This window comes from Lissotriton helveticus, chromosome 5_1, assembly GCF_964261635.1.
Source record: "Lissotriton helveticus chromosome 5_1, aLisHel1.1, whole genome shotgun sequence".
Classification (NCBI taxonomy): Eukaryota; Metazoa; Chordata; class Amphibia; order Caudata; family Salamandridae; genus Lissotriton; species Lissotriton helveticus.
In genome coordinates, this window is record NC_136065.1 from 1,337,737,900 (window position 1) to 1,337,754,784 (window position 16,885).

Consider the following 16,885-nt stretch of genomic DNA (forward strand, 5'->3'; position numbering starts at 1 on the left):
GTTGCCACGTGTGCCAGTAAAGAATTTTACTTGGGTCATGAATGGCCATTTGTTCAACAAAAAGTTGTGGAATTGAACCTACCTGTCTTACTAACTACTAAAACCCTAAATACCTAATTCCACTTTGTTTATGTCTGTGCATTTTCGGTGTTTTTTTCTTTTGTAGGTCTTGGCTACAGCGGCTGTGGAAGTGTTCAGTGTTTTGTAGAGTGTAGCGTATAAATGTTTGTTGGTACAGCTTTTGAAATGTTACTAGCCTACTAAGATCTGTGGCATTTTTATATTCATCTACACTTGTATAACTATTGTATTCTCTATGTTTCACATGGGCAATTAGTATTACTCACTTATTCGCTGTAATCAATGTAAAACATTCAAATCAGATCTTGGCTATTTTACCGTAATTTCACTGGATGCTAATGTTATGTGGTGTTTGTTATTGTTAGTTACCAATTGGGTAGTGCACAATCTCTATTAGTATAGCATTGCAGCAACTCTCGATACTCTGTGGTATGTTAACAACCATGACAACTATGCTTTACCTGATGTTCAAAATGGTTGTTAAATGTGTGTCTTCGTCTACAATAACAACAAAAAACTACACTCAAAAATGTAATTATATTTTGTAAACCTAATGTCTTTATTTCAGATTGTAATTTGTGTCCATTGTAATATTCGTTGTTCTTATATTCCAGCTTCTGTCCAAAGCCGACATCGTCTTTACTGCAGTTTTCACCATAGAAATTGTGTTGAAGGTTAGTGCAACAGTAACAGTTATGAAATTGACTGCGAAAAAAGGCCTACATAGATAATGGGAAAAGGAAAAAGTCATAAAACAGAAAAGTAACAGGGAGAAGAAGTAAACAGAGAATTGAAACGGATGTACATATAGCATTCCAAGAGAGGTGGAGAACATCAATTATGAGACCATAGTGCAAATGAATGATATAACAAATGGGGTGCGCAGCTCACAAAGTCCAACAGGCCAAAGTAGGTAGAAAAGTCACTTCTTTATTTGAAATTATTTCTCTTAAAAAGCATTCAATTCAATCCATCAGCCAACGCGTTTCGCTCCCACATAGGGAGCTTCGTCAGGGCGAAAACAGTATCAATTGGCTATGTACCACTCACAGCGTTTGTCTATCCAATTTGCAAGAGCTCGTTGTCCAACAGTACACCGGTCGCCGTACTCAAGACGTAAGTAATATTCACAAATGCTCCTATTTAGGGATAAAAGAATAACCAATCCAATCCGCAACCAAGCACAAGAAATAGGTCCGATAGTTATCCGTCGGCTGAGATCGGTAGTCCATAAGTAGCTGAACTCAAAATCGAGCCGCTACAGGATAGGGAGACCCAAGTCACTTGAGGATTGGAAAAAGTGTCTTATCAATGTGGCAACGATTAAAACAGCTCAATTTCGCCAGTATCAGTAATAATAATCAAATCACTCCAGAATGGGAGGGCGAAGCAGTCGGTAATAGCAATAATAAATGGGAAGAACAGAAAAAGGCGAGTATCTATAGCTGATTCATCTGGTCATCAGAGCGTAACTCCCACACGACAACTGTAAATCAATCAAGCCACGTGTATTGCATTGCTGCTCAAGAATTGTGATAGCTGTAAGCACAGTGTCCCTCAAGATCCGGAAACATGCAGCATACCGTTCTCCTATTATAAATGCACTCTTATGAGAAATGGGTACACAATGTCATAAGGTGAAGAGAAAAGGGCCAACTAAATCAAAGCACACACTTTATAAGAAATGACTACGGAGGAGCATGTAGATGGAGAATACTCACCTATTTGTTGTTGATCCGATGAGCTGTTGCCCTTTGTTGGATCTTCGAACTCTCTAACATACAGGAAAAGTTCTTAACTCCAGAGGAGGTACTGAACATGATTCAGAAAGGCATTTATGACTATGTGAAGTAAAACATATATACCTCTACCTCACAGACTAACAAATGCCTTTGTGATTGGCCCCAAGTGTGCAACCTTATAAAGGGGTGGACCATATAGCAACGTACCCATCTGTCATTCATACAGTCAAAAAATAGATCCCTACTTTTCCTCTCTTCTATGCAATCTGCAATGGTTCCAATTGGTGGTCTGTGTCAAACACAAGTTGGTCTCAATAGACGTTAAATATTGGCATCTTTATTTTAGTTGTAGAACCTGGCACACCTGAACCTCTGAGTCAATCCATTGTAGAGCACTGTTCTAGAGGTGTGGAATGTGCTCCCACCTGCCCTAAGACCCATGCCAAAGTGATGATGATTATGTTGACTAGCCATTATAGGATGGGTTGCGAAAGCTGGTAAAATTGAGGCCCTCATTACGAGTACCCTGTTTTGGTGTAAGGATACTGTTGCAATGGATTCCAGCCAGTACCTCGACCCAAATAAAGGGTGTTGCAAGTTATTGACCCCGTAATGGGAATTTTACCGGTGTAATTTACCACCTGTTTTGTACGGGTGGTAAATAGCGGCAGGAGAGTGTTGCGGGATCTGAGACCAGGCAGGGAAAGGCACATCAGAGCAGAGTTATGCTGGAGTTATGCTGGAGAATTTATCTAATCCATTCATGTGCTGAGCGGGGTCGGCAGCATCTCGGTGCTGCTCTGTCTACAGCTTTTGCACTTAGATGGCATGCATAGTTTCCACAGGTGTGAATACACATTTGTTAAAACTGGACGTTGTGTTCCTGAAACTGAGATTACTCCATCCAGAACTGTCAGGCCACTTGTAGTAGTTTTAAGACGTACCATCACAGTTGGTACCGCTCTGGTTAACTACTAATGAGGCCCTGAATTGGTACAAATAAGTTAGATCATATGTTCCGTTTTACTGTAGAGATTTTATAGGATCATGTGCATGTACAGTTCAAATCCAGAGAGGATTTAATTGTAGTCAAGTCCTTCTGCCACTTACCTCCTCTAGCTTTTTGTTTTTAAGCTACTTCAACTGTACTAGAGATTAGTCTGAGATTAAATCTTTTATAGGAAAAAAGTACAGCGAAACCCCATTATTTTATATTAATTTTTTATTTATTTTACACTTGGGTGGACAATTTAAAAGGATTAGCGAGAATATATATATTTTATGTAGTCTTACAAAAAACAAGCTGACGTCCTATGTCCTCATTTTCCCTCCACGATCGAAGGGCAGAACATTAACAATACTAGAAAAATGCATTTTGTTAGAAAGCCAAGTGTTTCCAATAGTTCATCTCTGTACAGCATCTGCCACAGTTACCCCCATTTCCACATATGCCTGAAAGGATGCTTTCTCCTCTCAGAGAATGGAGGTTTCCTCTTCCCTTCCTCTTTAGTTCCTACCTTCTCTATGCCATCTACCTCCATAATGTATGTTATACTTATAATTAGCATCCTGCTATAGAAATCCACGTATGCATGTAAACATAGATAAAACAACAAAAACACTAATTGTGTGTCCTCATTTCCTCTCCGGAACGCTCTGTCCTTCTTTCTCCTGTGTATTGACTTTATATGCTCCCACTCCATTTATCTCCTTCAGCTTTTAATAATTAATCCTTCTTCGTCCGATATGCCCCTTACTTTCTTTCAGTAGCTCACTTTCTGTGCTACCTCTTCATCTTACTATGTTCCATTCTCTCTCTTTCATTCCTCGTTTCTAACTTTCTTTGTTTATTTCTCTCTCTCTTTCTCTCTTGCCTTCCTTCTCTTCTGTTTCAGTGCCCCATTTCCCTCCATATAATCCTTACTCCTCTTTTTTTCATTTCTTGTAGTTATTGTGTAATGTATGGTTTGGATGGCTGTATTCTTCTCTGCTAGGGCAGTGTAGTCATGCACTTTGCTGTCCTTGAGGACTACAGCAACCCATATTTACAGATCTATACCTGCCTGATAGAGATCTCTGTGCCGTCATCGGTGTCGCCCCCGTGGCCGTTCCTTTGAAGAAATTGTAAGGGTCCAGAGCAGCCTTTTGCAAAAACAAAAACTCATGGCTCTGACACTATGGGAATTTTCACCCAGGTATTGAGGCTAATTTATATTGTTCTGTATAGGATCAATAGGAAAAAAGTACCTCAAACATCTGCTCTAAATAGTGCTGACTTTCTGAGTCATGTAAGAGCATCCTACGTCTGTGATGGCCATCGCTGTAAGGTTTTCACCGGTGAAGACAGTTTGGGTTCTGCCGGTGGAAATATGATGGCTTACACGACTCTAAATAGAGAGCGCGAGAACTGAAAGTTTGGCAAACAGGCTGTGGAGTGGTGTGGCTCACTGGTTAGAGGCGGCAGACCTGGAAGCAGAGAACGGCCCGGGACCAGGGTTCAATTCCCGAAGCGGCAGGGTCGTGGACCAGGGTCAGCGGACTCGATAATTCTCGCCTCGGTGCCTACTCTAACCAGGAATCACACTCGGCAACTCTGGGCATTAAGCTTGCCTCATATCTACAACGGCCCCCCACAGACGCCGGGGATGCCTGGTTTCACCTTGGAGATACCCAGAAGGGACCATCTCACAGGGAAAGCCAGGACGGGTTACCCAGCGGTCTTCAGTGCCAGGATGCTTACGGGCAGCAGTGCGCTTTACAAGTCCCACACATTTACATTTACAGCCACGTTTGTAGCACAGTACCCTGTCTGCAAATCTCTAAATACACCCTAATCTATGTTTTATACTTTCCACATTCCCATACCACTTAATTAGTATTAGCTCCCACCTTTGTTCTCCTGTATTATTCTTATCCAGTGACACACCATTTCTTCTCAACGCTTTAGCTCCTCCTGTCTACGCTCTAACTCCTCCTCCCTCCCCATCAGTCAACCATGCCACGCCTCCTCTACTTCAGCACTCACTCTTAACCATATCTCATGCAATCCCTCCACTCCGCGCTACATTCTTTTTCCCCATTCCCCGGTGATCCACTATCTCCGTTAACAAGGTGGTATATAAAGCATGCAGAAGCACAGCACAGCACCTCTTCACCAGAACAAGACAGACTAGTCCAGGTGAAAATAACCTTCTCATTCAGCAGCCAGTGGCCCATCAAGGCATTCTGAAAACTGCCTTATAGCATACATTCCTTTTCCACCGAGTTTGTGTTTATTCTCCCTGGTGGAGTACTTTTATACTGCACAATGTCTGATTTCCATTTTACATGCATATGAGAGATGGTCCCCAAAAAAACACGTGTCCTGCATAGTTTTTGTTTGTCAACTACATATTGTCAGAAAACTAAAACTCACAAGCTTCTTGGGCCATTGTCAATATGTCTTTTTTTTAAATAAATACCACTCTCATTTGCTTAGGTGTCAATTAGAGAAGGCGAGAGACAGCATCAGCAACTCTGAGTTCTCTTCTAGTGCCCCTGCCACCACCCTGGCTGCCCCTGATGTTGGGTTTCAAAAAAGCAACAAGAACCAGAAAGCAGACAGGGCATTAATCCATCTATTTATCTTGTAATGATTCCACTCTATGACATTTCCCTGGCATCTAAGCAGCAAACTGCAGGTTGTTGATGGGCAGTGGTTGGGATAGTGACCCAACCCTTTTATGTCAATGGAGGGCCAAAGGGTGCCTGATGTCACTGCTGCTGCTCATGCTCATTGGTTGCTCATCACCTGACAGCTCTTAGCAGTCCGGGCACATGAACTAAGTTTTAAGAAATGAAGGAAAATTATCACCCGGCTTATGAAGAGCAGGTCAGAGCATGGTGGGTTCCACTCTGAGCTACTTTCTCCTGTGCTTACTTGTAAATGTGTATTTTAACTGTACTGAAGGGAATCTTTTATCTGTAATATTTTGTGCTGTAGCTCTTTTGAATAACTTTAAAAACAAATTTACCATTAATAAGACATATAAGTTTTCAGTATTTTTTACTTACTTGTTATTAATCCCAGCGAACCCCACCAATCTTTCTAATTGATACACAGGGGCAGGAAGTGGGCGGGTCATTGATACACGAGGTGGGGAAGTGGGTGGGTCATTGATACACGGGGGCAGGATGTGGGCAGGTCATTGTGTAGAGTCTCATTGTTTCCGGAGGACTTTGCCTTGTTTTGTCTCTTAGTAGGAAACAGCTAATGATTTAACCCGGGGGGGGGGGGAGGGGGGCTCCCAGAGGACTGGAAGATCAGGGTGTTTAATTCCTTTCACCTTTCGTTTGCTAGTTTCTGTTTTTCGTCTCTAGTACTCCTTCTCCCTCTCTTTCAGCAGCTCATGCTCCCTCCTGTCTCTCTCCTCCTTTCTCTCACAGATGACCACCTATGGCGCTTTTCTACACAAGGGCTCCTTCTGCCGTAACAGCTTCAACATCTTGGATCTCTTGGTGGTGGGCGTTTCCCTCGTTTCATTTGGCATAGAGTAAGGACTCGCTCTTTTTGTCTGTCTGTCTGTATGTCCCTCCACTGGAGCCACATAGGTCAGTCTAGATCATGAAAAGGTTCTGAGACTCATGGGCTCTGCTGTGAGGTAGTCCTGAGCAATGTGCTCCTAGAGTGTTGCTTAGTATCGAAGAGGCTGTCTCCAATAGTGCAAGCACCAAGAGTTGCTGAGCCTTTCAGAAGGTCCAAGTCCTTCAGTCTGTGACAGTCCCTCTGGATATGCCTCTTTGGGATATATAAGATAGGAATAGATTGGGTTCTCTTTAAAGTTCTACTATCAGTGTAAATAGCCTTGTTCATTATGCACTAGGGTCAGGCCCATGACATTGTTCATTATGCGCTAGTATCCGAAAGAAGGATTCACTCAACTTGTGGTTACATTGAAGAGATCTGCATGAATTTCAGCACAATTGGTTCCCTTAGTCTGCTATAATTTAGTGCTATTCTACTACTTTAGTGTTTTTCTGCGCTAAACAGTGAAACGCTTCTTGATCTTGGTTACCTCACGAGGTGTTCCCAAAGATGTCAGGCACCCAAAGCTGGAGATTACTGAAAGATGAAAAACTTGATCATTCACTTTTGGGTTGGGGCACAAAGCCCCAAGTGTAAGTAATTGGATAAGAGTGTCTCACCACTTTGCACTATGTGCCCACTTTGCCTGGACTGGCACTATGATTTTATGTCTGTGCGGGCTTCCTGTAATTATTAGACAGCCTAACCTGATCCTGAAACCGAACATCATAAAATGCTATGGTCAAGAAACTCTAACAACCGGTGGAAATTAGAGCCCTGGTCACACTGTGTCGTTATTAAACTAGAGAGCTAATTTGAGTGCAGGAGGTCACTCACACTCCAGGACCCCAGTGTTACTATACCTGCTGCATGAATAATATTTGCGCCTCCTTATGGGTCTACAAGTTGTAGCTGTTTTTTCTTCTCTCTATTTCCATCCTTTTCTCCTCACACCCCCTCCCTCTCTTTCATTCTCTACTTCTAATGCCCTTCATCTGTCTCTTTTCCTTTCTTGTCTCTTCCCTTTCTGTTTCTCACTCCCTATTATCTCCTTGCTTCTCGTTTCTAATCCCTTGCTCTTCCTTACCACTTTCTCTTTCTCTCTCATCATTGTTAATTTCTCTCTCTCATTTTGTCGCTATTTCCTCTACTCTTCTTTCTATCATTCACCGTCTCCTTTTCTTTCATCCCTATTATCGCTTTTTTCCATTACTCCCTTTTCTTCTCTTCCCACAAACAACGCTTACCCTCTCTGGAGCTAGGTCCCAGGCAGGCTCCATGTTTAAAAAAATCGCAGTGTGTGACCTTTAAATAACTGCAGCTTGTGTTGGGCAGGCTGAACCCCCTTCCGCCTTTAAGGCAACGGTGCCACTGCACTGTATGCCAAATGCAAAAAGAACAATTGATGAATGGAATGCTGAACATTGTCAAAGACTCACCCCTTTCAGAGATATGGACCTAAATTCATCATTTGTTTGCTCGCTACGCCATTCCAATTTGGACCCAGCCATATGCAAATCAATCTTGACCCTGCTTCCCATGGAAACAGTCCAGCCTGAACTGCCAGGCCAGGTTATGTTAAATATGTTAAATAAATTACATATGCTTATAAAGCACTTGAATGCCACAAAAGTAATCTTGGCACTTGCTGAGCTACAAGTCAGTGTGGAAACTGGGCCGGTGTTAGTCAGCCACGTCTTTCTGAAATCCAGAAGATTGAATATTGCTCTGAAATACATGGGCAGCAAATTCCCAGCCTTGGAGGCCCGACTACAAAAAATCTTCCTCCACAGTTTGAATGGTTGAATATGGGGATAAACATCTGGTTGGCCAAGGCCTAATGTAACTGCCTACCTGGTGTATACCAGGAAAAACTGTTTCTCAAAAACACATAGGTTCCTACTGATGAAGTGCATTGTGAACCAGACACAGTGCTTTGAAAGTTATCCTCTTCCTAATTGAAAGCCAGAGTAGTTTCTTAATTTCTTCAGAGACTGACTAGCACTTGGGGATTCTGCTGAGCACACAGGCTGCTGTGTATTGCAGGATCTGTAATTTCTTTCAAAACATGTTGGTGTGCATGCCTGTATAGTCCATTACAATAATTAACCCGCGACAAGACCAGTGTGGAAATCACTGTCTTCTGAAGGTGACCCGGCATGAATACCAAGATTTTCTTAGCCATTTCTAAAGTAGCAAAGGCAGCAGAGGGGACGGCGTTTATATGGTTGTCATAAGATAATTTATCATTAAAAACAACTGCCAGGCTCTTTACATCACCTGGTAAGGAGGTAAATCAAGTAATGCCACCAACAAGGAGACGGAAAGATAGTGGAGCCCCAAACAACAGTACCTTGGTCTTACTAGCGCTGAGTTTGAGGCAGTTTATGGACATCCAATGACTGACTGCTTTCATGAAGTCACAGAAGTTGCCGGCAACGGTTTTATATTCTGAGGCAAATGACATGACAATCTGCCTGTCATCGGCATATGATGTTAAAGCAAAGCCAATGGCGTGAATCAAATCTGCCAAAAGCCTAAGATATATGTTAAAAAGGGTAGGACTTAGCGGTGATCCCTGAGGGGCCCTGCAAGGAAGAGAAAAGGCAGGGAAGGTGAATTCACCCAGTATATCTGATTGCCCATGCCCTCCGTGGACCAGAAACAACCAACCTAGGACAGTTTTCAGGGAATCACCCTTCATCAGCCAAGGTAGCCTGATAATAACCTACACAAGTGCATGCTCTTTATGGAGTCGTACTTTAAACAAAAATGTATTCATTAGATTACATGCACACTTGTGAAACAATAAGGGTAAGCAAATCCATATATCTAGAGATGCCATGTTGTCAGTGAGACGTGGGGAAAGTCCCTGCTCTAAATGCCTATCGACCTAGGCTGTAAACACTACGGGCTGTATCATATAAGGTGAGCACTGCAAGTGCTAATTTAAGATTAATCTCTGCCCCAGTTTTAGTCTGACTGATGTCTTCAGTAGTTCAAAAGCTGTAGCACCACTATTCTATCACCTTAGAGTTGTAAATGGTTGCTTGACACTGGACCTTTACTTGCATGTGCTGGAAATGTAGCAGCATTTGTTGTCATATAAATTAAACAACAGAACATGACATAATAACTACACAAATCCACATGTCAATAACATTAAAACATAACAAATCACAACATACCAAACATTCGAAAGAATGAGGCACAACCACCACAGTTCAACATAACAACAAATTGCAATAATATAGCACTAAAACACATCAACACAGAAACAGAAGAACACGACTCCACCACGGTGGTAAAATACCACACAACAAATATACACAAACCTTGTTGTCACATATTACCACTTCCTCAAGCTCGCTTTAATAACACTGCGGCAAAATGTGTGTTGCACGAAGAACAGCCTTAGCCTATCAACACAGACGTAAAATGGCACCAGTCAAAAATATTTTCGAACTGGCCACCTGCTTCCCTTCATGTAGGCCTGGGGGATCCACTAGATTTTCAATGAAGATAAGGGTGTCTTATAAGTGCACTTTTATTCATGAACCAATCTAATATGATTTGTAATTCTCAAAGATCATGAAATCATGTCCCAGGCTGTGATGAAGGACCTACCTGGGGTGGGACAGCTGTGGTCAGAGACTACAGGAACACCGGGCATAAGAATTGGGTTGTTGGCATTGGCAGCCACCACAATGATTTTTGAGTGCAGTCTCTATCCTGATGAATAATGATAAAATAATGTTTCCTGACATGCATTATAGCATTTCCAACCTAAAGTTTTACAACAGGTCAACACCTTTTTCATGATTGGGATTCTGGTTGCCTGAGGACCGTTTATCTGAAATCTACCACTTCCTAAACCAAAAGAATGTAATATTTTTATTAAGACCCTTTGAAATCTCAACAACGTATTACCAACACCATTAGAAGCAAATGCCACAAAGCCAATAGGTCTGGTGTTGGCAATCAGTCTTTGGCGTTGTCAATTATTGTTTTTGTCCAAGGGTTTTGCCAAATGTTATTGATGCAGAAGCTGCTGGACCCTCCTTCAATCTAAAAAAAAAAATGGCAAACAGAAAAAATATTTTTGGTTTCAAAGGCATCTGTTGGCCAATAATCCCCCGCCCCAGTACTTAGAGGAACTCATTTTTGTAAGGGGAGCCAAAACCAGAACTCACAGTGAACTAAGCTGATGACTGAAGTGGCCTTGCCCACTGCCCATGCTGTAGTGGGCAAAAGAAAATGTGAATGGCACAATAACAGACCAATAGATGAAGAGGGCTGACTGAAAGCCGCCTATTAGTATGTATTTATACCTATAATTTTAGTAAAATCAAAAGGTCTTGGCCAATGCCAGGCCTAAACACAGGGTAGTTCCCTTAGTGTAAACTTTTCTTGGACAAGAGTAAAGAATCATTAACTGTCACCATTGATTCTTATGTGTTGGATTCCAGCACCACCAAAGTACAGCCTTGCTGGTTCTCATTTTTCCAGCCCCTCTTCTTTTATCATTCTCTTTACCCCTTTTCTTGTACTTCATTTCTTATTTCGTTGTTCTTGACTGGTGGGTCTTACACTTTTCCCATCTCTTAAATGTTCATACAATTATCCAGTTAATAAACAAATGTACAAAAAGGTAGGGCTTCCTTTTATTGGACTGAGTGAATGAATGCAAAGATGATGAACCACAATAGTTTTCATGTCCAGGCAGGCCAGGTGTGCGCATACATTATTTTAGTTGTGAGCTGAGCCACGGATGATTGCTAAAACAAATTGCTCACGAAACAGAGCAGTTGGGGGAAAGGGAAGGTGGGATTAAAACATGCTTCCAGGCTTTCAAAAATGCACATATTCTGCAGAAGCACTACGTTTAGTTCTGAAATTAATTTTACTATACCCTATTTGCTTGAATTCCTTCGATTGGGTGAAAGGTACAAGTTCTCACAATTAAGAATTCTCAACTTGGCTACTGACTTTTCTGTATTCTTTTAAGCGCACCTTCCTTTCTTTCTTTCTTTCTTTCTTTCTTTCTTTCTTTCTTTCTTTCTCTCTCCCTTTAGCCGTGACCTACATTTGCCTCTCTCTATTGGCCTGATTTGGGCTTTGCCAAGTGTGTCTACAATATTACAGATTAATAACATTTTCCATTTATGTATTTTTTAAGGTCTGATCATGTCACAAGCTAATACCTATCATGCTGTCTCAGGTTTTTCCCAGTTGGACAGTACATTTCTTTCTTTTATCTTTCTTTCTTTGTCACTCCCACTCTATATGTTTATTATTTTTTGATCCCTCACAGACAAACATTCTTTCTTATAGACACACACGAATCCTCAAACAGATGCGTACACACACATATTGTTCATCGATTTTCCCTGAACTGTTAGCTCCCTTACTTTCTTCTCTTGACTATTGAGTAACTTCTCTCATGTGTTCTATCCAGTGGAGCTGGAAAAATTTTCAGAGTGGGGGGCTGCCAATAAATAATGTTGCATCCTTGAACTTCTAAGGATTGTGAAAAATCCAAGTATTGCACAAAGAACAAGTGTAGCAATTGTATTGATCAGCAGAGCGGTAAGGGTGTAGTATGTCGCCAGTGGTGTACTTTATAGCACTATGTTGCAAATATATTATTAAAGTATGGTGTGGAAGCAGACTATCATTTACATACAACACAGTTTCCATTGAAAGTGTCACTAAATTTGCACTGATACTGATAAAACTATATAGCGCACAAACGATTAAAGTGAAAATTGTGTTTCAGTAAGTATCATTTGCGCATCACCAAGTAAAGTGTATTGATTAGTTTTGACCCTTTTAAAATCACTGTTTCCATCACACTTCAGAATTCCCAAAATGTGCTTAATTTGTGTTTTCCTAACTGATAATGTATTTTGAAAAATTGGTACAGTTCTTTTATCGGTATTTTAATTGTATTGTGTTCTAAAAAATGATATCTTACAGATTTTCCTTTCATATTCCCTGTACCCCAGCAACATTGTCACATAGTTCACTTAAAACAATGCTCTTAATTTGCAGTCAGAGAAGCATAAGTAAAACTAATCTCCCTGTTAAAAGAATAAGCAGAATTATTTCAGACGACATAGCCTGACATTTGACCTCTATCTTTGAACGCACAGCAAATGTGATATGATACAGTAAAATGTAAAGAAATCTTTATTGCTAATTATTCTTCTGAACTCCAGCATGGTTATGTTGGAGGTGCTCCAGCACCTCTACTTTTAGCGCCTATGGTTCTATCACTCTCTCACACTTTTCTCCTTGTTAATCTGATCACTCTTGGGCATAGACTATGTTCTCTCAGTCGCTCCATTTCTCTCTCTCTCATATTAGCCTCCCACTCTCTCTCTTTTGCTCTTCCTCCACATCCCTGCCTCACCCTCTCTTATGTCTTTGTGTAGGTCTAGTGCCATATCTGTGGTGAAAATTTTGAGGGTCCTAAGAGTCCTCCGTCCATTGAGGGCCATCAACAGAGCAAAAGGACTAAAGGTAAGAGATGAACAATGACACTAGTGCCCATTATTCCTTCACATTATTTTATGTTTTTATTTGTCATAAGTTTGGCCCAAGGATAACAGAACATTTCCCCAAATAAAAGCACCAATTCCTCTGAAAGCCAGGTATAGCTTCAGCATAGTCAATTAAGTTATCTTGCTTTGCATGTGATTGATATTGCTATAGCCCTATCAAACTGCCAGGAAAGCTGTGGGCCCATCATCTTTTTGATACAAGTATGAGAGACATAGGTATAGGATTGATTACTCAGAATGTGTAGCACAGTGAGATATGACTGATTGTCAAATTGCAATGTAACCCATGAGTTTGAATACTTACTGCAGAGATGTTTGCAGAACCTGAGGGCACAGGTTTGATTCTCATCATGACTGACTTAACATTTCAGAGTTGCAAGACTAATAAAATGAACAGCAGCGATCTACTAATAGTATTGTTTGTTTTAGTGCTCTTAGGAGCAAACATTCTGTAGGAGAGGCTATTTAAAAGAGTTTTCAATTAATTTTGTAAAACAAGTGCAATAAACTGTTGTCTTGGCCAAATGGTATGTGGTATCACTTCTCGTTATATTATTAGAGTGATAATATACAAGATATTTCTTCTATCACTACATTGATTTGATGGGACCCTGGCAGCAGGAAGTTCACAGAAATTGTTTAAACCAGCAGTGCTTGACACCCAGTTGTCTGTCTATTTTTGTCCTTCACAGCACGTGGTGCAGTGCGTCTTCGTGGCCATCAAGACCATCGGCAACATTGTCTTGGTCACCACTCTCCTGCAATTCATGTTCGCATGCATCGGAGTACAGCTTTTCAAGGTAAAGTAGGCTCTGGGGTTGGTGAGTTTCAGAATTCATTAGCACAGAGAACAGCAACCTGAAGCTCTCAGCTTCTTAGCATTGTGTGCATGCATGTACTGATCTATACCAGAGGGGATGATGGACGGAGCTTTGGAGCAAATCAAACACTTACCCCCAGTCAACTGATCTGGGTTTAATCCATCATCATTCTTTAGCTCACTCCACCACCCCAGTTCAGACATGGCCATGTGCAAGTCAGTCTGACCCTGTGCCTCATGGGAACAGTGCAGCCCGAACTGCCAAGCCATGTCTTCCCTGGACCGGAAACAAGCATCCTGGGACCAGTTTCCGGCAAATCAGCCGTCATCAGCCCGGCTAGCTTGAATCCAGTGGCAAAGTGAGCAAGGGACCCACATCTGGGCATACCCTGCCAACTTAGGGCGAACCAAGCAATACCAAAGGGGATAATGGACGGAGCGTTGGAGCAAATCAAACACTCACCCCCAGTCAACTAATCTCGGTTTAATCCATCATCATTCTTTAGCTCACTCCACCACCCCAGTTCAGACATGGCTATATGCAGATCAGTCTGACCATGTGCCTCATGGGAACAGTCCAGCCTGAACTGCCAAGCCACGTCTTCCCTGGACTGGAAACAAGCATCCTGGGACCGGTTTCTGGCTAATCAGCCGTCATCAGCCAGGCTAGCTTGAATCCAGTGGCAAAGTGAGCAAGGGACCCACGTCTGGGCATACCCTGCCAACTTAGGGCGAACAAAGCGATACCAAAGGGGATGATGGACAGAGCATTGGAGCAAATCAAACACTCACCCCCAGTCAACTGATCTGGGTTTAATCCATCATCATTCTTTAGCTCACTCCACCACCCCAGTTCAGCCATATGCAAATCAGTCTGACCCTGTACCTCATGGGAACAGTCCAACCCGAACTGCCAAGCCATGTCTTCCCTGGACCGGAAACAAGCATCCTGGTACCGGTTTCTGGCTAATCAGCCGTCATCACCCAGGGATGCATGTACTGATCTAGCATAAACCTTCAACTTTAATGCAAGTGCTAGTTAGAGGATTTGGAATGTCACAAACTCATCTCAAAATGTGCCTTCAGTTTCAAAGAATGTTGGTAGCATTGGTTTCAAATGTGGGCGCATTGCATTTGATGCAGTTAAGTAGACTGCGTGACCTTTTCCACTATGAGTGGCTGCAATTTGGTCTCTAATATTATTAGTATAATGACTCACCTCCCCCTTGATAGCAGCAGTCTGGAGGGGTAAATGGGGTCCTACAGGCCCTGCCCAACATCTACTTTCTGTCGGGTGCAAGGTGATCTCCAATCCCCTTTACAAGTGCAAGCCAATTACCGCCTGCACAGTGAAAACACGGATCGACTGCTTCAAAACCGCTTTGTTTTCCACCTGAATGCTCTGCTCCAAGGGCAGTACGAGTTTGCAGATGCCCTGGGGGCAGCGCATTCTATGTAATAGGGTGCACTTTCCCTGCTTGCGCCCGGGGCCCCTGATTTAATGTGTGCAGGGATGCAAACAGGGAAAGTGCACCCTATACAGAATAGGGCCCCAGGTTGATAACCAGGGAGAGAATTCATAGTCAAATAGAATGACCCTGTTTTTTCTATCACTGTTGGTGACAAAAATCATACAGAAAACTAAAAGGCGCTTGTGTGGAGGAGGAGCTGACTGAAATGTTCAGGATGATTTGTGTGTCATCAATGTATGAGATGGTGTTAAAACCAAAATATCACATGAAAATGCTGGGCCACATAGACATTGAATAGAATAGGACTAAATGATGAGCAGTGAAGGACTCCACAGGAAATGGATATCACAATGGACTGTAAAGGGTATAGAGACACAGACTGTGACCTGTCATTGAGAAGTATTTTAACTAATTAAGGGCGCGAATGCAAATAATTAACTCCTGTAGGCTGGTGAGAAGGTTGTATTGGGATACTTTATCAGAGGCAGATGATAAGTTCAAAATTCCCAGAGCAGAGCATCTGCCTTGATCCGGAATATGTCTAAGATGTTCAGTCGCTGCTAATGGATCAGTCTTGGTGCTATGACCACAAAATAAACCAGGTTGAGAATAGTCTTGGAGGTCATAACACGGCAAATAGGAGGAGAGTTGTTCATTAACATGCTGATGCTTTTCCACGATTTACAATGGATAGGTAAACCATGAGATCGGATAGTAGTTTTTGAGATGCGAAGAGTTGGCAGAAATTGTCCTCAAAAGAAGGATGCCAATAGCCTGCTACACAATACAGAGAACTATTACCATAACTAGAGAAAATTGCAAGTTTTAAAATGACTTAGATCAATGACCTGGGATTAATGATGCGAGGACATGGCTATAGTGGGGAACCAGACTTAACAGAGGAAATGAGAGTAGGTAAAAAGTGTGTCTGAATAGGGTGAAATTCAGAAAGAGAGGAACCCTACAGAAAATGTTTGATCATGAAGGCAGGATAGATAGCCTATTGAAAACTTGAGAGGAAAATGAGATGAGATGTGATTATTTTATCAAAGAAAAAGGAAGAAAGATTTTCTAGATAATGTATTGGCATTCCCAAGCGCTGAAGGTTGAAGAAATCCTTTAAATTATTCACAATATTTTATGTCTTGAGTTAGCTGCTGCTGCAATTGGAGATAAATGTTATAACTTGCGAGCTGCTCAAATATTCATATGATAACTTTTGAGAGGAGTATTGTAAGTAGTCTTTTCTTCAGTAGAATAACATTTGCACCAAAGGCATTCAATGTTTTTTAATTGCTTTTAATATGATGCTGTTCTTTGGTGTACCAAAGTAGGGGTGATTTGTAAATTGGAAAGTTTGAATTGTACTAAGAACATCCAATAGCCAGGTAGTGTGAAATCTTGCAAGAATAATCCCGTTATACTATTGTGGGATGAAACTGTTATGGATGATTTCCGAAAGGATGTAATTACTGACTACAGATCGATGGCAACCAAATGGCTTACATTGGATTCAATTGATCTATGTTTGCCTGAATAATGGAAAAGAAAGGGGGCTGCTCAATTATCTGTTCACAAAAGAGTAGAGAGATTCAGCTAGATTCATCAACGTGAAATCTGCTCTCAAAGGGCCGGATTCT

The 16,885-nt window shown here is 41.7% G+C and overlaps 1 protein-coding gene across 2 annotated transcripts in view; it reads left to right on the forward strand.

Moving 5' to 3' along the window:
* CACNA1S (calcium voltage-gated channel subunit alpha1 S) overlaps window positions 1-16,885 on the forward strand; it is a 488,710-nt gene that overhangs the window by 249,439 nt on the left and 222,386 nt on the right. For both annotated transcript variants that reach the window (XM_078644201.1, XM_078644202.1), the window contains exons 19-22: window positions 696-755; window positions 6,249-6,355; window positions 12,825-12,912; window positions 13,646-13,753. In XM_078644201.1, the coding sequence (XP_078500327.1) occupies window positions 696-755; window positions 6,249-6,355; window positions 12,825-12,912; window positions 13,646-13,753 (363 nt within the window). The remainder of the gene's footprint in view (window positions 1-695; window positions 756-6,248; window positions 6,356-12,824; window positions 12,913-13,645; window positions 13,754-16,885) is intronic.